The sequence below is a fragment of the Lepidochelys kempii genome, chromosome 2 (assembly GCF_965140285.1).
Source record: "Lepidochelys kempii isolate rLepKem1 chromosome 2, rLepKem1.hap1, whole genome shotgun sequence".
Classification (NCBI taxonomy): domain Eukaryota; kingdom Metazoa; phylum Chordata; order Testudines; family Cheloniidae; genus Lepidochelys; species Lepidochelys kempii.
In genome coordinates, this window is record NC_136381.1 from 38,532,138 (window position 1) to 38,559,096 (window position 26,959).

At 43.9% G+C, this 26,959-nt stretch overlaps 1 protein-coding gene across 3 annotated transcripts in view; it reads left to right on the plus strand.

Annotated features, from left to right (window-relative positions):
* Positions 1-1,565: 1,565 nt before the first annotated feature.
* Positions 1,566-26,959, plus strand: part of YWHAZ (tyrosine 3-monooxygenase/tryptophan 5-monooxygenase activation protein zeta) — a 32,116-nt gene continuing 6,722 nt past the window's right edge. Inside the window, exons 1-2 of one of the 3 annotated variants that reach the window (XM_073330425.2) lie at positions 1,566-1,715; positions 4,385-4,688. In XM_073330425.2, coding sequence (XP_073186526.1) covers positions 4,395-4,688 — 294 coding nt within the window. In that variant the 5' untranslated portion in view covers positions 1,566-1,715; positions 4,385-4,394. Of the gene's footprint in view, positions 1,716-1,821; positions 1,913-2,527; positions 2,550-4,384; positions 4,689-26,959 lie in introns of those variants that run through there. The other 2 variants (XM_073330428.2, XM_073330427.2) reach the window with 2 other exon arrangements.

Below are 26,959 nucleotides of genomic sequence, written 5' to 3' on the forward strand. Positions count from 1 at the left end.
AATTCTTTTAACCTTTCCTCATAACCCAGGATGACAAATGTGCGAAGTGGAGGACAAAGCATTCTCTGGCAAGGTGATCTGGCTGTAGACCAATTGATCGGGTGGATGCAGTCTGACCATTTTTAGATAATGTTGCAATTTTCTGTCAGAGGAACCCTTTCCATCATAAGTAATGCTCACAATTCAAACACACCTTTTATACTCAATACCCTTCTCAACCTTCCCCCACCCCTCCTGAAACCCCCAGCCCTATCCCCAGCAGAGATCTGACCACATAAAGGGAGAAGTGCCAGAGACTCCAGGAAGGCCACTAGGGACTCTGCTATTGCTATTGATTTTCTGTTTAAGGAACTCAGATCCTCCAGTGATGGGCAATGGCATAAAACTCAGATCGATGGATGACAGCAGAGCACCGGCTTTGCTAGAGTGAAGGGTAAAACCAGCTTTCTGCTTCAAGCTCAACTCTCCTAGGTGCTCTAAAGCAGCCTTTTTCGGCATGTCAGGCACTGAGTCGCTCTGGTCAGCACCGCCAACCAGGACATTAAAAGTCCCATCAGCGGTGCTGCCCAGGCTAGTGCCTATCTGTTCCAATACCACGCTGCACCCCAGCAACGGGTCTGGCTTCTAGGCAGGGGGGCCACGGGGCTCCGCGTGCTGCCCCCATCCCAAGTAGCGCTGAGGGGTGGGGGGGCATGCATGCGGGCGAGAGTCATGCGAAGCCGCTTGCGTGCCTCCACCTAGTAACCAGACCTGCTGCTGGCTGCTTACATGGCGCAGTGCGGTGCCAGGCCAGGCGGGAAGCCTGCTTCTGAACCCTGGTTGTGCCGCTGACCAGGAGCCGCCAGAGGTAAGCCTGTGCCCCAGCCCTGAGCCCCCTAAACCTGGAACCCCTTCCTGCACCCCAAACCCCCATCCCCACCCCCAGCCCAGACACCCTCCTGCACCCTGAACCGCTCATTCCCAGCCCCACCCTGCAGCCCTCACCCCACTGCCCCAGCCCTGAGCCCCTCCCGCACCCCAAACCCAAGCGCCGTTGGGTCATGGGCATCAACAATTTTCTTCAACTGGGTCCCCAGAAAAAATGTTTGGAACCCACTGCTCTAAAGAGCTGCTGCAGGGTTACGCAGACTGCTTTGAAATGTCGTGTGCCACATGGGAGCCGGGGCTTCAGCCAGCCACATTTGGGGCTATTTGAACTGAGAGACGCCGCCCCACCGAGGGCACCTCGCACAAGTCAGCAGGAGGGAGCCCCTCCCCGACGGCATTGTGGCAGGTCTGTGTGGGGGAAGGGAGAATCGGTGCGCAGCCTCTCCCAGCCCTGCCGCCAGGGGAGCGGCGCGGACCCCGCAAGCGCTTGCTCACTCACACGCTGCAGTTGGAAGCAAAGGCGCGCGCCCGCGGCACAGGCTGTGGCGGGGCAAGGCGTGTCCCCCGCGGTGCTGCGCGCGCCGACGCCAGCGGCAGTTGGGGCGGCCCCCGCCCTGTGGGGCGGCGGGGAAGGCGCAGGCGCTCGCTCGCTCGCGGTTGCCATGGCCCCGTTTGACGTCACGGGCAGTGTGGTGCCCGTGCGTTGCGGCGCAGTGATTGGCGGAGACCCCGTGTGCGGCGCTGGGAGAGAGGCTGCAGCGGAGAGAGCAGCAGGGCTAGAGAGCTACAGTCCGTGCCGGCTACCCGCCCCGAGACACTCGCGCCGCCGCCGCTTCCTCCTTACACAGGTAACGGGGCCCAGGGCACGGCCAGCCCTGCGGGGCGTCCGCAAGGGGGGAAGGAGCTGGCGGGGTAGCGGCGCCCCCCCCCCGTCCTTTCGCAGGCAGCAGGGCGGCTCCCCGCGCCGGGCTCCGCGGGCAGGGCGCGGGGGCGCTGGCCCCCAGGTAACCATTCCGCCGCTGCGGACGTGGCCTGCGCTGCACAGGTGAGGCCGGGTCCGCCCCTCCCTGTGCTCCCTGCCAGGTTGCTGCCTCGGAGAGGGGGAAGATGGAGCCGTTGGGGGAGGCGGGGGCAGCAGCGTGTGAGCCGGGGCAGGGGGTCAGCTCCTCTGGCAGGTGGGGCTGCTGGGCGGGGGCTCCTTCGGGCCGGGCAGGCAGCGGGGCAGGGGGCGCAGTCCCTCCGGGGCCGGTGCGGGCCGCCCCACCTGGGCGCGCGGGGCCCCGCCGGCAGGGGTGCCGCCTGCCTGGGGCCGGGCGCGTAGCTTGTGGGGCGCAGGCGGCTCGCTGGTTGGGTGTGGTCTCCCGCCGGCAGCGCTGCCTCCGCCTGGTCGAGCGGGGTTCCTGGAGCGCCTTGCTGCGGTGGCCCCGCCCCGGATCCCGGCGCGGAGGGAGCCGGGGTGTCGCTGGGCACCCGGGCCGCGGGGCGTGTAATGGGCGCTTTGCCCGGGCTCCCGAGCGGCCACGGCAGCTCCTGTAGGGCGGCGACTGCGCTGGCGCCGCGGGGCGGGTTCCGCGCCCCCTCTCTCGCCCGTGTGGCGACTGCGCCGGGCTGCGGCTTTCCCCACTGTCGCTCTGTGTCGGGGCGGGGGCGCGGCCGCCTCCTCCCCCCGCCGCTGGGCTGAGGTGAGCGGGGTTAGCGCGCACAGTGGGCTGGGCTCTGGCACGGATCCGCCATGACAAAGAGCCCAGCCGAGGCGCTGCCTGTCTCGGAACCGGGCGGATGCGGCGGCCGCAGCGCGGGAGGGGCGGCGGGAGGAGTCTAGCCCGGTTGTCCCTCCTCGCCCACGCCGCGTCGATTTCATGGTGTAGCCGCCCTGCGCTCGGTGTAGCCTTGCCGGCTGCAAGCGCGCACCGCGGCCCGGCGCTGCGGAGAGCTCCAGCAGCACCATTTTATGCTGTCAAGACGCGATTTAGTGTACAGAGGAATTGACTGGCATTTTTCCACCATCGCTGTGCTTCATGAAAGTAGCTTCTCTTCTGTTAAAGTGCAGCAGTGCTGTCCAGGATCCTGCCGTGCCAGTCTGCTAGCGTTAGCTGGCCAGTAATCACAGTTTGATCAACTGGCTTTCAGAGAATGTTTTAACCATATCTGCCCTGTCTAATCTATACTGGGTGGTATCATTGCTGTAGCTGCAACCATTATGTAAAATGGCTTCTTAACAGTGTTTGCAGTGTGGTCAAGGCCTTAATCCACCCTAGAAAATATTACAGAGAAATGGAGCAACTGTTCTTGACCAGTGTTGGTTGAAACAGCTACTGAAACGTCTTTCACCCTTGAGATGACCTGATCTCTGAAAAAAAATCTAAATTTTTTTAAATTGAGTTTAAATACAAGAAATTCAATTCCAGTAGTCCCATGTGAAGTATTACACTTATGTAAGACAAACAAAACTGTTGGGGAGCAATGGGATGGCAGTTGGAATAAGTAATATAAAAACACACTTTTTAGCCTCACCAGTTAAGATTCCAAGGAATCTTATAGCTAGTGAATATTGCAGGGCTTGAAATAATTACCAAATATTATGAACCAAAGACTAGTGAAATGAGTGTGGGGGGTGGTGGACTCTAACCATTCTGACATGCAAAAGGGTATATTTTAATCAAGTTAGATCAGTATGATTGAAAGGGCTTGTTAAGATGCAGACCAAAAGGTCTACAACACACCCAGCTAACACTTGCATCTCAATGAGGGGTTTTACTCAAATTGGGCAATGTGCCCATCAAGCCATAACCAGTAAGGTGGAAGAGCAATGCCCAGGTGAGAAGCTCAGCCCCTCCCTTTCTAGGAGGGCTACAAGTGTATGTGGGTGTATGATTAGGGCCCAAGCTGTGATATCAACCTCTGGCTAGTAAGTATCTGAAAGTTTAAAAACTCCTTCTGGCTGTGGCAGAGTTATTTTTTTTCATTCTAGAGCCTCAACTTCTTGAGGGAGTTGGGAGTTTTGTGCAGCTAGTTCAGCCTGGAGTTCAGGGTTTTTTTAATTTCTGTTTTTCATTTATTTTTTGGACTGGTCTTCCTCTGAACTGTTTAAGGGTCAACAACTGATACTGCTTCCAATTTGTTCTCCAATCATCAGAAAAATGAAACTGACCAACTTAATCATGCTGATGCTGCTTGGCAGTAGTCTGAAGAGAACTCTGAGCAGTGGCAAGAGGCACTTGAATTGTCTACATACTTGGGAAAGCACAGAAATGGTGCACCTTAATCTTCCAAATGTGATGTGATCTCTGAAATGAAAGATTAGAAGTGTTAATTAAAGATTTGAATTTGTAGAAATGTCATGGCATGAAGACTTAAGTCACTGGTTTTATAAATATCCAAGCATTGAGAGCCTTAGTTGCATAACTGACAAGCTAGAATATTATATAATTTTAAAAAAAGACTCATTCTACATATGAGGCTAATTTTCCCTTGATGAATATTGTTTAAATAATGCCTTCCTATTTTCCTTCTTCAGAAAAATCAGCATGGATAAAAATGAGCTGGTGCAAAAGGCCAAACTGGCTGAGCAGGCTGAGAGATATGATGACATGGCAGGCTGCATGAAGTCTGTGACTGAGCAAGGAGCTGAGTTGTCCAATGAGGAGAGGAATCTTCTCTCTGTTGCTTACAAAAATGTCGTAGGAGCCCGTAGGTCATCTTGGAGAGTTGTCTCGAGTATTGAACAAAAGACGGAAGGTGCTGAGAAAAAACAGCAGATGGCCCGAGAATACAGAGAGAAAATTGAGACAGAGCTAAGAGACATCTGCAATGATGTGCTGGTGAGAGATAATAAAACTGTATTTAATTCGTGTTTGCTTAATATTGCAGGGTAAATAGTTTTGGCCCTGTTAAACTACTATTTTTTAGACCCTTGCTAAAAACTGAGGCATTCTATGCAAAGCATCCAAAATCTCCCCCATACCACCACTTCTGAAAAACAAAATTAGATAACCGAGTGACTTCTCTTCCTTGAATACATAATTCCAAAACTTCTATTAAAGTCTTCATGGGCATCAACTCTTACATATTTGCAAACTTGTTGAAACTCTTTATTGTACGTAGACTTTATATTCCATTGATTTCTTAATTATATACTTGTTTGTATATAAGCAAAAATATTGACACTATACTTATCTATGAATGAACTAATTAAGGGACATTGAACCTGGTTTCTTTTCAAAGAAATATTTTTTTCACATAACCCAGATGACTTTTGTATCTGGAATCTTTAGTATACTGTGCTGCTTGTATGAGGTTGTAATTCTCACTATGGAAATTGTGCCCCTCCCTGGGTAAGATGATGTAATGTTAGTTATGACTCAGCCATGCAGAAAACTGTCTGCACAAGGAGGCAGTAGCAAAGCTACTGATGCCCTCTTCAAGTTACAGCTTTGAGTGATAAAAAGCTATAACAAAGAAGGTGATCTCTAGAGTTAGCCTACTTTTATGGCTTGCAGTATAAAATAAGATTTGTTAACATGAGGGCTGAATGTTTAAGTTTCTAATTATGATGATTCAGGAGCCAAAAACGCTCTTTGAAGTATCTAGTTACCTACATTTTTCGAACTTTACAATAATACACACATACTGGTATACAATGAACTCATTGCTAGTGAGTGTCTTCCTTTTGCATGTGTGCTGAGGTAGAAATCCTATTGCTGGTGAGAACAGCGACAGTAAATGAAGAACTTCACTGAAATTTTGTGATATAAGGATTGAAGTTATACATGTATATGTTGTAAAATCAGCTGAGATACATGCAGGTGTTGATTAAAATGGTATGCACGCTTTAGCTGAACCCTTCTTTTAAACTTCTATTAAGGTTACTGACTCACCTTAAATCTTGGCTGGTGGATAGTCACTAGATGAAATGCGATATGATCATTCCTTAGAATGAACTGAAATGTATGGAATACAACTTCTTCAAAGGTGTAGAAGAGAATATGGCAATTTCAGCATCATCCTGAGTGTCTAGTTCTATTTAGGGTCTATCTTCCTTGGAGATTGGCACACTAAAAGTACTCATGCAGAATGTGTCTTATCATTAATATAAGGGTAACTTTAAAGTGCCTATGGAACTGGGACTGCCTAGCTTACGCAGATGTAACACTATTAAAACAACTGTCTCAATGTGAAGTGTGCTTCAATCCAATTAAGGACTACTACCCAAAGCTGCTAATTCCTAATTTTATTTCAGTAGGTCTCATTGGTGGGAGAGAACAGAATTTTTGAAAAGGACACTGCTTGAGCAGACTTAATACAAAACTCAGCCTTGTAAACTAGGTTCATAAAGCTTTAAGGCCAACAACTTCATAAAAGATTTCTTAATTCTGCTAAAAGATTTATTGGACACAGCAGTGTTTGCAATCAAACACTGAAGTATTTTTTTCTCGAGCATGAAAAACAGATTCTGAAACAAGGTTTTCATTGTTCCTGCTTAAAAAATAAAGCAGGAAACTAAAATATTAAACTATTTCAGCATGTTTTAATCTAAGGTATCTGTGTGGAAAAACAAGCCCCCCCCCCCCCCCCCCCAAAAAAAAAGCCTGTCAGTATCCTTCAGATTTCAGAAGGGACTTTAAATTGTTTGCTGTATTTGGTGATCAGAAATATAAATTATCTGTTTAGATCATTACTACTCAGCATACTTAACTGACTTCAGCCAGCTAAAATCTTACTCATCTGGGTGTGGCCAGTCCAGTTATTCTTAATCAAAACTAAACCTGTTTGGACTAAGGCACCATCCAGATGAAACAATGCCCTGGTCAGTGACTTTTTTTTAAGAAAACTGCACTTCTAAATGCTAGGTTTAAAAAAAAAAAAAAAAAAAAAGTTAGACTATTACTATCTTATGTATCCATGTGACTGGTTATAAAAATGCTTTCAAAGGTGCACTAATTATCAAGGTTAAAATTTTGGTTAAAGAATTAACATTTATAGCTAAACTGACTCTTGTTTCTTGATGGATAAGATGTCCCACATAGACTCATTAATTAAACTAGTATGTACCAAGAAGTTTCTGTACCAGATTCGATGGCTTGAGATGGGCAAACGGGATAAAATCCAGTCCACATTCATTGTAGCCCATGTTACTAAGTGAGAGAATCAACTACAACAGCATATTTTAACTGCATATTCAACATAGGTATCTGCATGATACTACTATCTGAGTGAAAATGAAAAGAGACTTACTTTAATTACAAGTTTTTGTAGTTGGACTCTAAAGAATAGCCTACAACTATCCACATAGCAAACTAAATAATTTCAGAGGGAAATGAGACTGGACAGAGAGCGTAATTATTGACTCTGCTTTTATATAGACAACTGGATCTTAAGTGTGGGTAATAAAGTTCCAGTTATACACAGTTCATGGCCTTTACAAAGTTTCATGCAAAAACTACTCAGGCTCCCTGTGCTTCCCTAACAAGCTCCATTTAAATGAATGTATTCACTTTTCTTTCCCACTCTACTTGGTCATTAAATAAATGACTTTTTTAAGCTGCTGCTCTCCCTGGGTATTTGCAGGGTCATTCAGGAAACACTGCAAAGTATGAAATATTGTACCACAATTCACTTGGAAGTAATAGATATCCTAATCGCTAAATTGATAGATTAGGAAAGTGGTGGGGGGAAGCCCTTTAGTCTACTGTGTTTGTGACATTACCAGAATGTGGCGGCAGTTGGTTGTGCTGGAGCTTTATGATGCTGCGTTTGTAATTTGCTGGGAACGTATAAAAGTGGTAGATTAAAATAAATAGCATGAACACAATCCATTTGTTGGGGCAGTGGATTGGGATTTGGGAGACCTGGGTTCTGTTCCCAGCTCTGCTGCTGACCTGCTGTGACCCTGGTATTACCAATCTTCCATTTAAACTGGAATTATTCTGATATGGAAGTGTGGGAAATTGGTCAAGGAATACTTTCTAAAGGATTTGGCACTTCATAGTATGTATACAGGTACTGGCTTTTCCAAAACACTTAACAGCTGTAAAGGAAGCGCAGGGCTTCAGACAAGCATTGGCCTACGCCAGTTGCTAGGTGCTCACTTAAAACACGAGCAATAGCTGACAATTTACAATGGAAAGTAGTACTGGGGGAACGCATACTTCATAGATTCTCAAAAAGAACAGGAGTACTTGTGGCACCTTAGAGACTAACAAATTTATTTGAGCATAAGATTTTGTGGGCTAAAATCCACTTCATCGGATGCATGCAGTGGAAAATACAGTAGGAAGATACAGCTATAGATAGATATAGATATATTCATAGATTCTATAGGCCTAGCACATTGCACATACCAGGGGCTCCTTGCATTCCTCCATCTCCCTCTTAAGCTCCTTATGTGCTACCTTCCCTGCTTTTCTATTTCAGGGAGTCCCTGCAACTCTTCTGTGCTTGAGTCTGTGTCCTCCATTACCCCCCTGCACCTCCCTTCCCGGGCTCTATTTTCCCTTTCCCAGTCCTTCCACAGACTGCAGGTCACTGTTTCCATGCCCCCTACCTCTTTTTTTCCTCTTCTGGGTCCCTGATTTCCCTCATCACCACTCCCACTTCTGTTCCCTTGTATGTCTCTCCTTTTGTCCACTCGCTAGAGTTGTCTCCCACAAAGCCACCATGTAAGACTCTGTTTGTCTGGCCTCTGTCAGAAATATCTTCTCCACACAGCAAGTTAAATGGCTGCCACTGATATGTGTAGGCAGTACCAGGAAGCCTGATTATTCTCTGAATCCAGAGTCTCTGGTGTTTCTTTTTACATCAAAATTAACAGAGTTGTCTTTTGATGCCTAGAATACTCCCTGAAATTTTGGAATTGATCAATGCGATGTTCCAAGTTATTGTTAGAAAAATGCAGTTGAGTTTAGGGCCTTGTTTTGCTCAGCCAAAAAATCCAGGGACAAGTGGTCTGTCCAGGGACTCCTTGAATGAGGTAATGAGGCCTTCTTCCTCAGATTGTGTCTGTAAAACAATTGCTTCATACTAATTTCAGGGTCAGAAGTTTACAGTGGCACTTCTTCAGGGAAGTGCATCTACTTACACTTGCTATAAGTACACACTGTAAACTGAAGCTGGGTAGTAGCAGAACTGAAGGAAGAGGGCAGAATTTAATCATCCACCTGTATTTTTTTGGTATACAGTTCTCTGAAGAGCATATATAAAAACCCCCAAATTTTATGTGTTTGTGAAGGAGCATAAGTAGCATCAGAACAGACCCAAGTGACTGCTTGTTCTCAAAGTGCTGCAGCAGGGATGTCTGTTGCCTTAGTTTTGGGAATTGGCCATTCTAAAACACTATTTCATATTCCATTGATAAAGATATATAGGTGTAAGAGGTTAATATGCTATCACCTATTCATATTTACCACATTCCATCTGTACTTAATCATATTTCTGCATCAGATGTTAATGAGTAGTACTAGCAAAATTAACATCCCCCACTTGGCTTGTCTAGGGTTTGAGTGACCATTGAATGCTTTTGCAGATGGACATACATGACTATATTTTTACTTTAAAAGTGGCATCTAACATAGTGTCCTACTTCCAGCCTACTAATTTTTAAGGAACACCGCCGTAATTTTTCTGGCAGGTAGACTGGTGGGTTGCTGGTGGGCTCTAGTGGTGTAATAACAGTGAATCAGTTGGTTGAGTTCAGTGGGGTTTTTTCAGCAGCTGCATTGCTTAACTCTTGTGATACAATATAATTCACTATACTGTGAAAGATTTTAACAAACTTGCCAGAGAAGATATTCAGTACTTCCATGGAAGCACTATCGCTGCATGTAATTCTATGGCCATTTAACATCTTTTCTAAATGTAGACTTGATATTTAGTCTCCATGTCAATTCATATTTTTTGTCCTGTATTCAAAACTTTTTGGAGTATGCAGCAGAAGTTTAGCCAGAACTTGTATCAAGAACTTTATTTGAATTTTCAAAGGCATCTAAAGAGAGTTATGTGCTCCAATTATTAAAATTCAGTGGGAGTTGAATGCCTAGTCCCCTTAGGCTCTCTTGAAAAATCTTAGTCATTAGCAGTTGTAATATATCTGTGTTTCTGTTTTAGAACCATTAGTTAAGACTATTATATGCTAAAGAATGTTAGAAATTCTAAATTCATGAATTAAATTGTTAGTCTTTTGGATTTACAAGTGATGCATTGAAGGTAACCGGTATATTTCAGAGAGATTACTAGCTATAGTTCAATTTTTAGTTTTCCATTAAGGCTCTAAATGAGGTCTCCTCTTGATTTAACTGTCTATGATCAGTCTTTCCATTAGGCTTCAGTGTACAGTTGCCAAAGTATTGAATAGGAGGCCGGTGCAAACTCATTGAGTCTTCTGACTTCACACTGTTAATTTGTGAGAATTACTTCCTGGTTGTAGCTGCACCTATCTGAACTCTTTTCCCCATCACAAAGGTGTAGGAACTTGCTAAAATAACAAGATAGTTTTCCTTTAATTCTCTAACAAAAGGTTTCTAGTCAAACTACTAATATGCTGCTAGCAGCTCCAAAATCACAAAGCGGAACAGAAACTCTGTCAGTCATCAATAACTTTGAGTTTGAGATGGACTGTTAACTACCCTGATCAGTTTGGTGTAATATAAATCAGAATGACTACATTTGATTCTATTAATTTTTCTGCAAAGGTATGAAACTTTGGCTCACTAACAGGGTAGCAAAGTGTCTGGATTCCAGCACAGTCAAGATACGTGGTTCATTCTTAACAATAAAGCTGTATGGACAAAGGAAAGGACAACTGTCAATATTGTGTGTTCTGGCCTTCTAGCTAGATGTATTTGTTGCACCAGTCACCATAGTGACTAGGTGTGAGAGATCCCCTTAATAAGTGCAAGCAGGAACATGGAAAAAGTCAGTACAAGTTTCATGGAACAGTCAGTATTTGGAAGTGAGAACACATCTTTCTGATAGCCATTTGTTTTTCCCTCATTAATTTCCACCTGACTTTAATTTCTAGCATGAATACCAAGAACTGCACACAGTGCTTGGTACTATATGATGGCATCGGAACAAAGCTTTTCTTTAACTTTTCTTTTCTTTAACTTTTGCAAGAACTTAAAAATGAACTTGCCAGTAACAAGTAGGAAACTGACACTACCAAAATAAAAATGACACATATTTGGTCAGTTGCCTAATACTATGACTGTCTTTTTCCCTCTGACCCCCTGCTGTTCCTTGTAGTTTTCTACCGATTGTTGATGAAATTATTGTAATAAAGTTGCCTTACTAATAATCCATTCCTCCAGGCCACACTGCTTCTAGTAACCAGTTTTGCTTAAGCTCAGAAAAATTTCTATTTGAACAGCATCTCTTAGGGTATGTCTACACTACAGAATAAGGTCGAATTTATAGAAGTCGTTTTTTTAGAAATCTGTTTTATATATTTGCATGTGTGTCCCCCCACAGAAAATGCTCTAAGTGCATTAACTCGGCGGAGTGCTTCCACAGTACCGAGGCAAACGTCGACTTCCGGAGTGTTGCACTGTGGGTAGCTATCCCACAGTTCCCGCAGTCTCCGCTGCCCAATGGAATTCTGGGTTGAGATCCCAATGCCTGATGGCGCTAAAACGTTGTCACGGGTGCTTCTGGGTACATATCGTCAGGCCCCCGTTCCCTCCCTCCCTCCCCTCCGTGAAAGCAAGGGCAGACAATCGTTTTGCGCCTTTTTTCCTGAGTTACCTGTGCAGACACCATACCACGGCAAGCATGGAGCCCGCTCAGGTAACCGTCACCCTATGTCTCCTGGGTGCTGGCAGACGCGGTACTGCATTGCTACACAGTAGCAGCAACCCATTGCCTTCTGGCAGCAGACGGTGCAATATGACTGGTAGCCGTCATCGTCATGTCCGAGGTGCTCCTGGCCACGTCAGCCAGGAGCGCCTGGCCAGACATGGGCGCAGGGACTAACTTTGGAGTGACTTGACCAGGTCATTCTCTTTAGTCCTGCAGTCAGTCCTATTGAACCGTCTTATGGTGAGCAGGCAGGCGATACGGATTGCTAGCAGTCGTACTGTACCATCTTCTGCCGGGCAGGCAAGAGATGAGGATGGCTAGCAGTCGTATTGCACCATCTTCTGCCGAGCAGCCATGAGATGTGGATGGCATGCAGTCCTTCTGCACCGTCTGCTGCCAGCCAAAGATGTAAAAGATAGATGGAGTGGATCAAAACAAGAAAAGACCAGATTTGTTTTGTACTCATTTGCCTCCTCCCCTGTCTAGGGGACTCATTCCTCTAGGTCACACTGCAGCCACTCACAGAGAAGGTGCAGCAAGGTAAATCTAGCCATGTATCAATCAGAGGCCAGACCAACCTCCTTGTTCCAATAAGAACAATAACTTAGGTGCACCATTTCTTATTGGAACCCTCCGTGAAGTCCTGCCTGAAATACTCCTTGATGTAAAGCCACCCCCTTTGTTGATTTTAGCTCCCTGAAGCCAACCCTGTAAGCCATGTCGTCAGTTGCCCCTCCCTCCGTCAGAGCAACGGCAGACAATCGTTCTGCGCCTTTTTTCTGTGCGAACGCCATACCAAGGGAAGCGTGGAGGCCACTCAGCTCACTTTGGCAATTAGGAGCACATTAAACACCACTCGCATTATCCAGCAGTATATGCAGCACCAGAACCTGGCAGAGCGATACCGGGCGAGGAGGCGACATCAGCGCGGTCACGTGAGTGATCAGGACATGGACACAGATTTCTCTGAAAGCATGGGCCCTGCCAATGCATGCATCATGGTGCTAATGGGGCAGGTTCATGCTGTGGAACGCCGATTGTGGGCTCAGGAAACAAGCACAGACTGGTGGGACCGCATAGCGTTGCAGGTCTGGGACGATTCCCAGTGGCTGCGAAACTTTCGCATGCGTAAGGGCACTTTCATGGAACTTTGTGACTTGCTTTCCCCTGCCCTGAAGCGCATGAATACCAAGATGAGAGCAGCCCTCACAGTTGAGAAGCGAGTGGCGATAACCCTGTGGAAGCTTGCAATGCCAGACAGCTACCGGTCAGTTGGGAATCAGTTTGGAGTGGGCAAGTCTACTGTGGGGGCTGCTGTGATGCAAGTAGCCCACACAATCAAAGATCTGCTGATATCAAGGGTAGTGACCCTGGAAATGTGCAGGTCATAGTGGATGGCTTTGCTGCAATGGGATTCCCTAACTGTGGTGGGGCCATAGACGGAACCCATATCCCTATCTTGGCACTGGAGCATCAAGCTGGCGAGTACATAAACCGCAAGGGGTACTTTTCAATAGTGCTGCAAGCCCTGGTGGATCACAAGGGACGTTTCACCAACATCAACGTAGGATGGCCGGAAAAGGTACATGATGCTCGCATCTTCAGGAACTCTGGTCTGTTTCAAAAGCTGGAGGAAGGGACTTTATTCCCAGACCAGAAAATAACTGTTGGGGAGGTTGAAATGCCTATATGTATCCTTGGGGACCTAGCCTACCCCTTAATGCCATGGCTCATGAAGCCATACACAGGCAGCCTGGACAGTAGTCAGGAGCTGTTCAACTACAGGCTGAGCAAGTGCAGAATGGTGGTAGAATGTGCATTTGGACGTTTAAAGGCGCGCTGGCGCAGTTTACTGACTCGGTTAGACCTCAGCGAAACCAATATTCCCACTGTTATTACTGCTTGCTGTGTGCTCCACAATATCTGTGAGAGTAAGGGGGAGACGTTTATGGCGGGGTGGGAGGTTGAGGCAAATCGCCTGGCTGCTGGTTATGCACAGCCAGACACCAGGGCGGTTAGAGTACAGGAGGGCGCGGTGTGCATCAGAGAAGCTTTGAAAACCAGTTTCATGACTGGCCAGGCTACGGTGTGAAAGTTCTTTGTTTCTCCTTGATGAAACCCCCCTCCCCTTGGTTCACTCTACTTCCCTGAAAGCTAACCACCCTCCCTTCCTCACTTTAATCATTGCTTGCAGAGGCAATAAAGTCATTGTTGCTTCACATTCATGCATTCTTTATTCATTCATCACACAAATAGGGGGATGACTACCAAGGTAGCCTAGTAGGGGTGGTGGAGGAGGGAAGGAAAATGCCACACAGCACTTTAAAAGTTTACAACTTTAAAATTTATTGAATGCCAGCCTTCTTCTTTTTGGGCAATCCTCTGTGGTGGAGTGGCTGGTTGGCCGGTGGCCCCCACACCGCGTTCTTGGGCATCTGGATGTGGAGGCTATGGAACTTGGGGAGGAGGGCGGTTGGTTACACAGGGGCTGTAGTGGCAGTCTGTGCTTCAGCTGCCTTTGCTGCAGCTCAGCCATACACTGGAGCATACTGGTTTGGTCCTCCAGCAGCCTCAGCATTGAATCCACCTTGAATCCTGTCTACCTGGCCAGTGCATCCGAGTTGAGAGTGCTGTCCAGAGCGGTCACAATGGAGCACTCTGGGATAGCTCCCGGAGGCCAATACCGTCAAATTGTGTCCACAGTACCCCAAATTTGACCCGGCAAGGCCAATTTAAGCGCTAATCCAGTTGTCGGGGTGGAGTACGGAAATCGATTTTAAGACCCCTTTAAGTTGAAATAAAGGGCTTCATCATGTGGACGGGTGCAGGTTTACATCGATTTAACGCTGCTAAATTCGACCTAAAGTCCTAGTGTAGACCAGGGCCTAGGTGTGCCTCAGAACTAGATCCCTTTACTTGCCACACATGTTTGTGTCTGGCTTAGTCTGGACTGAACCATATTAATTCATGGTTTTTTTCCATTGGTGAAACTCACATCTGTGAGTAAGTCCTGATAAAAACAGATGTTTGGCTAACTTGTTATAATTACTAGTCTGAAAGGGTTGGAAGTGTTTTACTCTACTAGTAAAGGACAGGGTAGCCTAAAGCTCTTGACAGAACTCTTGTAATCCAGAGCATCTGAAGAGGCTTCTCCCTAGAAGTTGCCTGTAGCAAGGGAATGCTAAGTACATAGTATCCATGTGATCCTCAAACTAGGAGAAAATGGACATCTTAAAGATTCCTTTTTATTGGCAATAGTTTCAACTTTTGAGATAGCTTGATTAATAAAATCATTTAATGCTGCTACTGATTAGCATTTATCAAATTATACTCAGTGTGAATTCTTTTCTCTTTCTCCTGCTGCACAGGGAGAAAGACATGTATGGAAAGAAGCCAGAAAACTTGTATTTTGTAAGTGATGGCTCTCGTACTCCATAGATGTAACTGACGTTTAATAGTTGCTGGATGGCAAACAGTCATAACTACAAATCCAGTGTATATTGCAGAAGAAAATATCCAAGTTTATCATAAAATCTGATCAAGATGAGATGTACAGTCCTAAAATGGAATATCACTGGGACAACTATGGTCCTGCACTGTTGGCATGCTCATAAGTTTAGATTTAATATAAAATTCCATTTGGAACACAGACTAGATCACGATCTTTTCTCCTTGTGCTGTGTGTGCACTGAAAAATAACTCAACTTAGATTGTCTAACGTATGTTCTTTCCCTACTTCATTGGTAGGGAGAAAAACCTCTTAAGCTGTTCATTTGAAACATCACATACATAATGCTGTAAAATATAACTTACACTAAGGCAGTTAGTGGCACCCTTGCCTATTGTAGAGTGCCTAGTTCCTTTTGCTTTCAAAGGAGTCCAGAACTCAGGCAGTTTGGATAATGTTGCACTTGATCTTATGTATGGCCAGTTATTGATGTACACGGCCTACATGAAGGGAATGAACGTGCAAAATATAGTTTTTTAATAAATAACACTGGAAATTGCAGAAGTATCTTACAGCTCTGCACTGTAATCTCTCAAAACTACATGAGTAAATTTAAATGACCAAAATGTGCTACATCTTATAAAAGATTTGATGGACTGTCACTGATTTGCAGTGTAGAAGGGCAAATGGAGAGCCACTAATCACCCATCAACCGGTCACCCTTATTTTTTCTGTTATGTTTCTTGCTCTTTTTCCTGTCTCTTTCTTACTCCAGTCCCTACTATTCCTTCTTAAAGAAACACAAAACTTCTTTGTAATAGACAATATCTTGCATATGGAATTAATATGATGACAAGGGTCTACCATCAAGTGTGGTAGTTTTACTTGTATCCCCTTTTAGACTAAAAGCATTTTTGGCAGGCACTCTTCCTGTTACAGTACCTCTCATAACAGGGCCATGATCTTGATTTGGGCTTACGTACTACTGCAATTTAGATAATACTGAAATAATCTTGGTAGTTTCTACAAAATATAGCCAGATTTAAGTACCAATTTTTGATGCTGTACTAGATCTGATTGCCTGCCTGCAGGAGTTTATAATACAGAATCAAATAAGACTCAGAAGGTGGTAATAGAGCCCTTTATATAAAAAAGGAAAAGTGTGGAATTGTCGGAAGCCTCATAGAAATGGGTTTTCAAGAGGGATTTAATAGAAGATGAGACTCCAGTGTCCTGGGACAGGGAGGTCCATGTCAGAAATAGGTTGCATAAAAGAAGGCTTAGACTGAGGAAAAACAAGTGTGGTAAGACTTAATCAGTAAAACGCGGTAAAATATCCTCCAGTACTTTTAATCCCTTTCATTCCCTAGTAAAATTAATTTTGAATATAACATTGTAAAATAAACAAGTTTGGTATTAATGTTAAAAAATGGCATTGGTTTTGCTATAAACTAACATGACACTCATTTGAGTTCTTAAACTAGCGTAATTGTTTTATCAGTCCAACACATTTACAAATGCAGGCCTTCAAATTTTTGGTCCTTCTAAAGTTTGATGTCTTTCCAACATAAGGTCTGAGTTTTATATTAGTAATTCTAGGCTTTTCTTTCATTGGATATCTTAACAGTAATCAATGGCTTTAGTGTCCTAGGAAGGAAAGCTTTCATAAGGTATGGATAAGTTCTTACAGGGTAGGTATAATTTAAATCAAATTGATTTAAATCACTAGTCAGGAAAACTGGATTTAATCATGGATTTCTACATAAAAGTGCATTCTTGTTGGTTGTTATAACCTTAATACGTATTCTTCACAAGTTGGAGAAGGTTTCATTTTTAGAAGGTACACCCTATACATTTTTAAAGTGATTTATTTTGAAAACTTTTCAGATTAGTTTTCCAGCTATCTGAAAATGAATTATGTCGTTATTTCATTTACCAAAGCAGATATTTATGAAGTCATTGGGAGGTGAACGATCTCCATTCAACAGGTTAATCATTAATATGTGGAGGATTTTCTTGCCATGCTGTATTAGGAGGAGAACATCACCAGATACATTTTAATTGTTTTAGTTAAATAAAACAACGTTATGTATTCTGGATTTTTTTCTTCAACAGCAAACATATATTTTAACAAAACAAGCATATGAATTTTTGAATTTAGTTAAACACTCAATTTTTTTAAAATCAGGTTTGTTTTTGTTAAAATTGTTTAAAATAGTTTAATGAAATATTTAAAAAAAAAAAAATCAGCTGTGTCAGCCAGGTCAACATGAGAAACTTTAAAATATTGGCTTCTGCAGCTAACTCAGTCATCTTCACCTTCATTTTCCTGTTTGTTCATAATCTGGAAAAGAAAAACAAGCTTTCCTGCTTTTTCAGGTCCCAAACGATTTCTCAATTTGGAGTGAATTAGTCCAAAGGAAGAAAATATTATTTCTACACCGGCAGAAGAAGCTACTGCTCTTAAAAGTGAGATGATCACTTCACTAGTCTCTGAATCCAAGTGCTTAAGTGACTTCCACCAGTTCACTGGTGTGACTTTCTTTAAAACATCACCAGCAAACATATTTCTTGAATGGTTCACCCTTAGCTCTGAAGTTTATTATAGTTGGCATTATGGAGGGATGACTGCTGGATGTCCATGTCATAGCCAACTCCTCTTCTTCAGCAGTTAAGGCTTGACCCTGGTACCAAGTATTGAGAATATTTGCAAGAAAATGAGCTGGAGATAGTGCTTGTCCCATTTGTTTTTTTAATGCTTGTAATTTAAAACTCTGTCATTGCATATTTCTCTTTTTAAGATCTCATTCAGTTCCTTCCAGATTTCAACAACATCATCAATAAAACAGCTATTTCCCTGCATTTTGTTCAAGGCTACAGAAATAGGCTTCAGGGTACGCAGCATGTGTTCAACATTTCTCTTCGGCCCAATGTTGAGAACTTTTGCTGTTACAGTGCCATCTATTTTTTTAATGATTTTGTTCATAAACTGTCATCAGATTAGGCCAGTTCTTGATATAGTGCTCAAAACAGTCCACTACTGAGTTCCATCGCACATCTTGTGGGACAGTTAGCTTGGTTCCTCCCACTTTTTTCAGAGCAGCTGCTGCAAAGTGCTTGTTAAAGAAGTGTTTTGCAATTTCAACAACATTGGCCTTTATTTCTGGAACACTGAAGTCTTTGGCTAGGAGGTACATCAAATGAGCACTGCAACCGTCTTATTAGCTTGGGACTCTTTTCCCAAGCTAAAAGATTTTTTTTAATTTTTTTTTGTCAATTACCTCTTTTTGTAATCTGCTTGTTCTTATGACAAACTTATCTATGGTTTGGTTCTGGATGATGGAGTTGTTGTTTTTTCCTTTTCGCTACAGGTGATATACTGTGGCTATGTGACATACATGATGTGACTGAAACACTATCATTGGCAGATAACTCTGAAACTATAGAAAATGATGGTGATCTCGAAGGTGGATAATCTTCAGAATCCTGTATGTTGAGGGTAGATTCTCCTAAACAAAATAAGTCAAAGCAGTTATTTAATTATTACCGTACTGCTCATTTAGTATTCTCATTGCATTCACTGACACTCAGTACCACTTTAAAGGTGAAATTGTAAAAGGAAGATCTGCCTATTTCAGCTTTTTATTTTTTATCACAACTGCATCTAAAATAATAGTACCATAGAGTAACAACTATATTTTTTGCTCAAACATGAGAATTCAAGAATAGTCCAGAAGGAAGACAGGCAATCCTTAAGAAAGAAGTATGAAATATAAAATTTTACTAACCCGAAGATCCTGCATGTTCAGATATGTTCCTTTCATCATCTTCAACGCAGCTTGCTCCTGAGAAGGAACACTTCTCATGATGTTTCATTCGGGCAACCAGGCCTTGCATTTCTTTGTTGCACTCTTTGTGTTTGCACGCATGCCTGTCTTTCCCACAGGTAGAGGAACTTCATTAAAATATTCCCAAACTGGGTCTCTTTTATGGCCTGCTGCCATTATAGGTTTTCCCTTCTAGTGTTAGAATGGTATGGTAGATCTCAAATCAGTGAAGGCTACACTCAGAAAGACCTCAGGACTTCTGGAATATGCTGCTTAAACAGTTTCACTTTTTTGTTTCCCCTGCCTGTCCCTCCCTTCTCACATTTATTTCCAGACTTTTCTTCCTTGTCCAGATCTATTCTGCCCCCAACAATCTTCTAGTCATTGAACTTTTTGAAACTTTGCACTTTTAGAGAGAGGTAAGGGATTGACTCTGTACACAAATTTGCAGAGGGGACAATAGGGTTGAGGTCTGTTATTTCTCACCTCTAATTATGTATGTATTTATTTTAAAACATTTTTGCCCTTAACAAGCATGTTATCTCTGGAGACACAGATCCACAGTTTGAGAACTGCATCTCTGATAGTATCTTCTGGACTGAGCACCGAGTCCCATTTGGTAGATAGAAAGATTAACCTAAATAATCTATAGAGAAACCCCTGGAATCCCATAAGATTGGGTCCCTAATCAATAAACTATTGGAACTAATTTACAAAATTTTTCTTAAATAGTACATGAATATATTGTCTCATACTATAGAATTACTATAGAATTAGAATTTATAATCCCTATTCCTTGTTTAGATATCTTTGAGTGATGATGTATCTTTATCTTTAGATAATTTTTTTCCTCAAAAAGCATTTTATCAAAATTCATTTGATTTTTATCCACCCTGAGTTCTTATGTATTCTTTTAAATTAGGTATATTGCTGTTAATGAGCAGCTGATATCTTTAGGACAAGTGAGCCCACTCCTAATGGCCTGCCCTTGTTTGTCAGAAGGGAAATACTTTAAATAGAACACTGTATTGCAGAAACCTTCCTCAGGTACAATATTAATTATTCCGAATCCCCAGGTGGCAACATTCATTTTTACTGACAGCTTCATCAACAATTTCATCAGTGTACACACTCAGAACTAGAAGCAGCTGGCTAAAGTAGGACATTGGTTTAACATCTTCTGTTGGATTAAGGAACCTGTTCCTGCCAGATTAGTTTCACCAAAAGAAATGAATGAACACTTTTCTACAAAGGTAGTTCAGGCCCCAGATGCCAGTAAAGGGCTATTTTAATCGCCATGGGTTGCGTTCTAGTCTTTGCTTGAAGTCCAGAGCACAACTTCATAACTCCAGTATGTACACTACCTACATGAAGGAAAAGCACTTACATTGCAAAAAGTTTTGTTTTATTTTTTATTTATTTAAAATGTACAAACAGTAAGCATCTCTGGGATAAACCTCATTTTGCTGGACCACAGGAACAAATGACGTTAAATGACTAGTCCCGAAAGAACATATCTGCTACATTTGTAAATCACCATGTAAATTTACAATGTACAGATGTTTTAGTGGTGCATACTGAATATGTATATTTGCCTTGATTTTCTAACTAGCTGGTGGTTTCTCAACAGCTGGAACAGTGGAAAAATAAATCTCTTGCTTTGGTCATTTCTCAGAGTGGAACAGTAAATATCCTTAGCTAAGATCACTAGTTCCAATCTAGCCTAAGCTAATATGCAAAAAAGATGCAGTGACAGTGTGCCACTGCAGATTACTGGACATTACTCTTTAACTATAACAAGTGTTCTTGGCTGTTTCATCATAAGCCTAGAAGTAGATCAGGACTGAGATTCACTGGCAGATTAGTGAAGCTTGTGCTGAAGCTGTCTATATTGTATCTTTTTTATTCTGTTTAAAAAAATTTTTTTTTTTTGGTAGTACTGAAATTCCCTTGGGTTGGGATAGAAATGTGCCAAGTTTCCTCTTTAAGTGCTGGTCCATACGTGTATTCCATACGTGAGGTACCCACACATACCATGTGCCCAAGTCTCAAGGTTTGGGCAAGCAGTGTCCATTGGTCCCACATGCATAGTAGATCTCCTTGCACTTCTAAGTAAGGGCATAAGAGGCAGTGTGGGTCAATGCCCACTCAGTTGCTTCTTACCATCATATGGCCTGACTGTGAATCCAGTGTCCTCTCCTGCTCCAGTCTTTCAGAAAATCCTGTAAATAAGATTTTAAATAGTTATTCTTTTAGCATAGTATAGTTAGTTTTTAGTATAGCTTGTTTCCCCAGACCAGGTATAGTCCCTGACTGTGGGGAGGCAATCCAGAGTCCTGGGCTTCAAAAACTGTCTCTCCTGCCGTGTGTATCTCTCCATCAGTGACTAACATCGACGCTGCCTGATGCATATTTCGACGAAGTGCAGCATTTGTTGCTTGTTTCCACTGAGAACTCTCAAAGTCCATGAGCTATGCCTTAGAAAACACTTAGTGGAGAAGGCCATGAGGTCTCTCTCTGATTTGGCAAGGGAGATTTGGTACATCGGCCTCACCAAACGAGCAGCTCCCCTCCGAGCACATGCTTAAGAGTGGAGCCCTCAGTTTCTAAGCATAAAGACATCTTTCTCTAGGGATTTCCATGAGAGCAAGGGACACTTTCATGGGCACAAGGACAAACCCCATTGAAGAGCATCCATAAGAGAAGTGCTCCTTCCCTGAGCCCACCAAGGTTGGGTGACCCCCTACTTGCAGACCATGAGGAACTGATTCCGCAAAAAAAACCCTGAGACTGAAAGATGAAGCAGGTAACAAAGCGTAAGGACCATCATCCAGTGGTCCTGTCAATGAGTGCAGCTCCAGAATCTGCAGTACCAACTCATCTGCACAAAGAACACACCTCGTCTAAAGATGCTCCTGTACCATCAATGCTGACCACCAAGACCCATGCACACTGGAGTGCAGAGATCTACACAGCACTGGAGGATATCTTACTCCCCCTATCTCCAGTCTCCCCTTTTCTGTCCCAGCCCTCCTGAATGACATTACTAAACTGGAAGATACTACTGTGATATCCAGGAACCGTCTCTGAACCATCAGGCAGGATTGCCCTGGTACTGACAGCTCCGCCATTCCAGCAGGAGTGATCTCCCCCCCAAGATTCAGAATGAATCTGATGGGCTGGTCCCTCTTTCATCCCCACAGAGAGAGCCACACGCAGACAGTCACTACTCTTATGTACACAACCACCGTAGGGGACAGTGGTTTCCCATTCCATGCCCCCTTACCCCCAGTGGTTGGTCCTTCTTTTTGGCCTTACTGTGGGCTGTGGGATCTCTATACCAGATGTCCAGGAGTCTTTCCGCTCTTCTCCCAACCAGTTCCATCGGTGTATGAGGAGGAGGAGGGGTGTTAAACTGGAACTGCAGATACTGACGAGTTCCGATGGGAGTCTCCACCTCTTCTCCAGATGAGGCAGTTTCTTCTTCTTCTTCCCCATCCCGACCAGTAGACCATAAGCAATACCAGGACTTATTACGAATAGTGGCTGACAATCTCCAGTTATCTCTGGAGGAAGTCTAAGACCCACACCACCAACTATTGGACGTTCTGCAGCCTCAGGTCCCGAGTAAGGTAGTCCTTCCAGTTAATGAAACCATATTGGAACTTGTGAGATTAGTCTGGCATACCCCAGCGTCCTGTGCTCCCACACCTAAGAATTTCCCAACTCTGTTGGTGCAGGCTGCTACAGAATGAAATAGGTCACAATACCTAAGGATCCCATTCCATCAGGCAAGGGTTCCAAGAGATGACCTCCTGGGCAGAAAGGTCTTCACTGCTGACTTGCAATTCTGCATTGCCAATTACCGGGCCCTGTTAGTCAAGTATGACCTTTAATAACTATTCTAGACTGGAAGCCTTTCTGGACAAACTTTCCTCTTAGGAAAGAGCATAGTTCCTCTTTTAGAGGCGGGCAGGCTGGTGGCAAAAACGGCCCTTCTGGATGCAGTCAATGTAGCAGATACAGTGTTCAGAGCTTTAGCTACTGGTATTGTTATGTGGAGGGATTTGTGGTTGCAATCCTCAGGCTTCCCCAGGGAGGTGCAAAATACTATCCAAGACCTTCCCTTTAATAAGGAGATAACTCCCTCCAATCGTTAAAGGACTCTCACAGTCTACCCTTTACTCCCTGGGGATCCATCCACCAGTCCCCAGGAGGAAGCAGCAAAGGCAAATCTATAACCCAAGACCACCTTCACCACCACCTCATGCACTCTACTACCAGTGTCCTGCCGAACCTCCCCGTAAGTGATAGCAGACATAGAAGTCCCACTTTTCATCCCCCTCTACCACTGTGACCACAACCCATTCCCAGCCCACTGCTTGGACATTCAATATTCTGGAGCTGTGGGCAGTCCACCTTGCATGCAAGACCTTCCTCCCACTCATTCACTTCCTTCACATTCAAATGATGTTAAACTATATCGGGAAGGTGCAAGATTGTTCCTGCTTTGTTTGGAGACAGTCAGGCTTTGGAACTGGGGCATCAGGCGCAACACCACCGTCCAGGTGGCATACCTCCCAGGAGTTCACATTGAGGCCTTAGCAGAAAACCTCAGCAGGCACTTCTCAGCGGACCACGAGTTGGAAATCCATGACTGCATTTTGTCAGACATATTCACCCTCCGCTAGGAGACCTCTGTGTCTCAAGTGAACAAAAATCTTACTCTTTGTTCCAGAGGAGCCATAAGCCATGACTCCAATGGCGACACTCTCCTGCTGGCAAGGAAAAGTAGTCTCGGATATGCCTTTCATCCCATCCGCCTACTTCACAACATCTCTTTCAAAGCACTCGTGGAAGAGGCCAGTGTCACTCTCAGAGCATTCTACTGGCCAGGATGCTTTTTTGGTTCCAGGAGCTGTCAATGTCAGCTTGTCCTCCAATCAAAATTTACACCTTCCCAGAACTCTTTAACCCTGCCCTTGTCCTGAGTCAACCCCACAGTCCAGACTTTTCACCTCACGGTCTCGTGTTTGGATCGGTGTCGGAAATAGAGCACTCTAGTTAGTCCCCTGTCAGGTGATACTTACCCAGAATAAAAAAAGAATCAATACCTGTTTGGCTAAATGGAAACACTTCTTTGCCTGAATGCAACAGAATCAATCTCACTCAGTCTTGCCAAGCATCCCTATAGTTTTAGATTACCTCCTGTCTCTAAAAAAAAAAAAAAACAAAAAAAAAAACCTCCTAGTTTCTTAATCAGCTATTAGTGCCTCCCTCCCTCCAGGGTGCTCTTTATTTACCCAACTACAATACGGTTCATGAAGGACCTCATCAAGGCCTTCACATCAGTCATTAAACCAACACCAACCACTATGGAATCATAACCTCGTGCTGTCAAAGTTCTGGTCCTTCATTTGAACCTGTAGCAACATGTTCCATGTCCCACCTATCCATGAAACTGGAGTTTCTAGTGGCTATCACTTTGGCCAAGAGGGTCAATGAACTGGGAGCCCTCATGGCGGACTGCCCTTCATGGTATTTCCCAAGGACAACATATCCCTTTGCCTTCACCCTACGCTTCTACCCAAGGTCATTTCTGAATTCCACCTTAACCAGTGTATTCACTTGCCTGTTCTTTTTCCAAAATCCCACCCTTCTTCTGAAGAGAAGAGACTTCATTCCCTTAATGTCAGGCAAGCACTGGTCTTTTACCTGAAAAGAACCAAGCCTATCAGGCAGTCTCTAAGACTCATTGTGATAATAGAGGTGTCCTGTGGTCAAGCTATATCATCTTAGAGGATTTCTAAGTGGGTTTCTGGCTGCATTATCAGATGCTACAAACTGGCTCACCTCCATGGCAAAATAACGGCCCACTCCACAAGAGCACAGGCTGCCATGGTATAATCCCTACAGGAAGTCCCAATGTAGGACATATGCAGAACTACCTGGAGTTCTGTATGCACATTTGGTAGGCATTATGCTCAAGTCCAGGCCTCTGCTGTAGCAGTCAGAGTACTGCTTGTCAGTCACCCATATGTGAAAGGGGGGTGGTGGGATAGCTCAGTGGTTTGAGCATTGGCCTGCTAAACCCAGGGTTGTGAGTTCAATCCTTGAGGGGGCTGTTTAGTTGATCTGGATTGGCCCTGCTTCGAGTTGGACTAGACGATCTCCTGAGGTCCCTTCCAACCCTGATATTCTGTGATTCTGTGCTCGAAGAAGAAATAGAGGTTACTTGCTGTGACTGGGAGTTCAAGATGTGTGGTCCCTATCTGTATTCCACTACCTGCCTTCCATCTCCTATGCTTCGGTTCTGGATTGGATTTGCCATAAGAGGAGGAACCTGAGGAGCTATCGACCTGCACTGTCTCTTATACCCTCTCTTGGGAGCACAAGGAGATCTGTTGCACATGTGTGGGCCAATGGACACTGCTTGCTAAAATCTCCAGACTCTAGCACATGTTGTACATGCATACCCCACGTGTAGAATACATATAGGGGCCGCACATGTCAAAGAACTTCCAGTTACAGTAAGTAACTGCCATTTCTTGAATTTGTATTTTATGTACTTTGCTGTGGTATATAGCAACATAGATAATACTTCTCTAATCACATTAGAGAAGACAATCGAGCAATTTACGAAGCTAGTGGTTGCACAGCAAACAGTGGTAGACAAAACTAAATGTTGATACATAGACTTCTGGATTGTACAGTGCTGAGCACACTAACAGACATTCAAGTTAATGCATGGTGAAAGGAATAACTCGAACTAATACGTTTTTTGGGTTATATGTGGACAGTAACCATTCCAGAAAGGCTCAGCTATAATCGTGAATCGCTTAATGCATGGCACTGGTCCCAAAAAGCTGCAGGCAGTGGATATGTAGAGAATGGAATAGTCAGTATTTTTAAGCATCTTGTCTAAATAGTCCTTGCTTGTAGTTAGGATTGTATAATCTCAAAGATGCAGCAGAAACAAAACCCAGTCATATAGAAATTGGAAAGATTAGGTTGTCTCCTTAATAAAGGAGACTGATAAGGAAGGAATAAACCTTGCTTCAGTACGTGCTCCCCCATTAACCACCAGGGATTGGGGAGCAGTGCATAACTCCTATGTTCAGGGTGTGTTGAGGAAATTTACACCTTCTTTTTCCGAGCAGCTGGCTGCACTGTTAACATCTCAGCTGTACAAGAGGCTTTCCTAATTAGTAATCCTTTCTACCACCAGTGCAAATATGTCTCTTCACTTGGTAGTAAGCAAACAAAACTATTAAGCAACGGTTATTTTTATGGATTTAGAATTTCACCTGGAACTGTGGCAGTGGGGAGTTAATAATAAAGGGATATGCATGCTACTGATTGCTAACTGCCAGACTTCATAAAAGAAGCTAGTTATTCTTCTGCATAGCTGGAATCATGTTGCAGAAAACTTCTGGGGGTAATTCCAATTTCTTGACATTTGTAACTGAGAATGTATAGATATGGCTTATCTGAGGGTGGGGGGACTCGTACCAAAGGGTTATGTGCATACTAACCAATCTGGTAAACATTCTTTTCAGGGCTATAATTAAGAATGAGTGTACTGGCTTTTTTTCTTTTTAGTTCTTGATCACCACTGAATTTAATGAAAGCTGCAAATTCTTGGCACTTGTGAAAAGCAGGTCATAAGACTAAAATTTTGAAGGGTGCCTGGTTAGAACAAAGATTAGGGTGTTCTCCCTCGCTGTGATACTAACTTGCTTTTGGGTCAGATCTCTGCCCAAGGATTGGCCCTGCTGCGACCATTCATGCCAGAAGCAAGAACCCACCAGTCAGTTCTCATGTCTCGTTACGCATCTGTAGGAGTTGATACCTACTTCACAGGAGCTGAGAAGATGCTGTGAGAATCACTAATCTGATGAAAGATGCTAGAAGTATGCAGTACTAAAACTACACTAGTGGGCTTTCTCTAACCTTCATAGAGTATAGACAATAGACATTCCTTCTGGTCTGACTCTTGCTTCCACCCACCCAACATCCTGGCTAC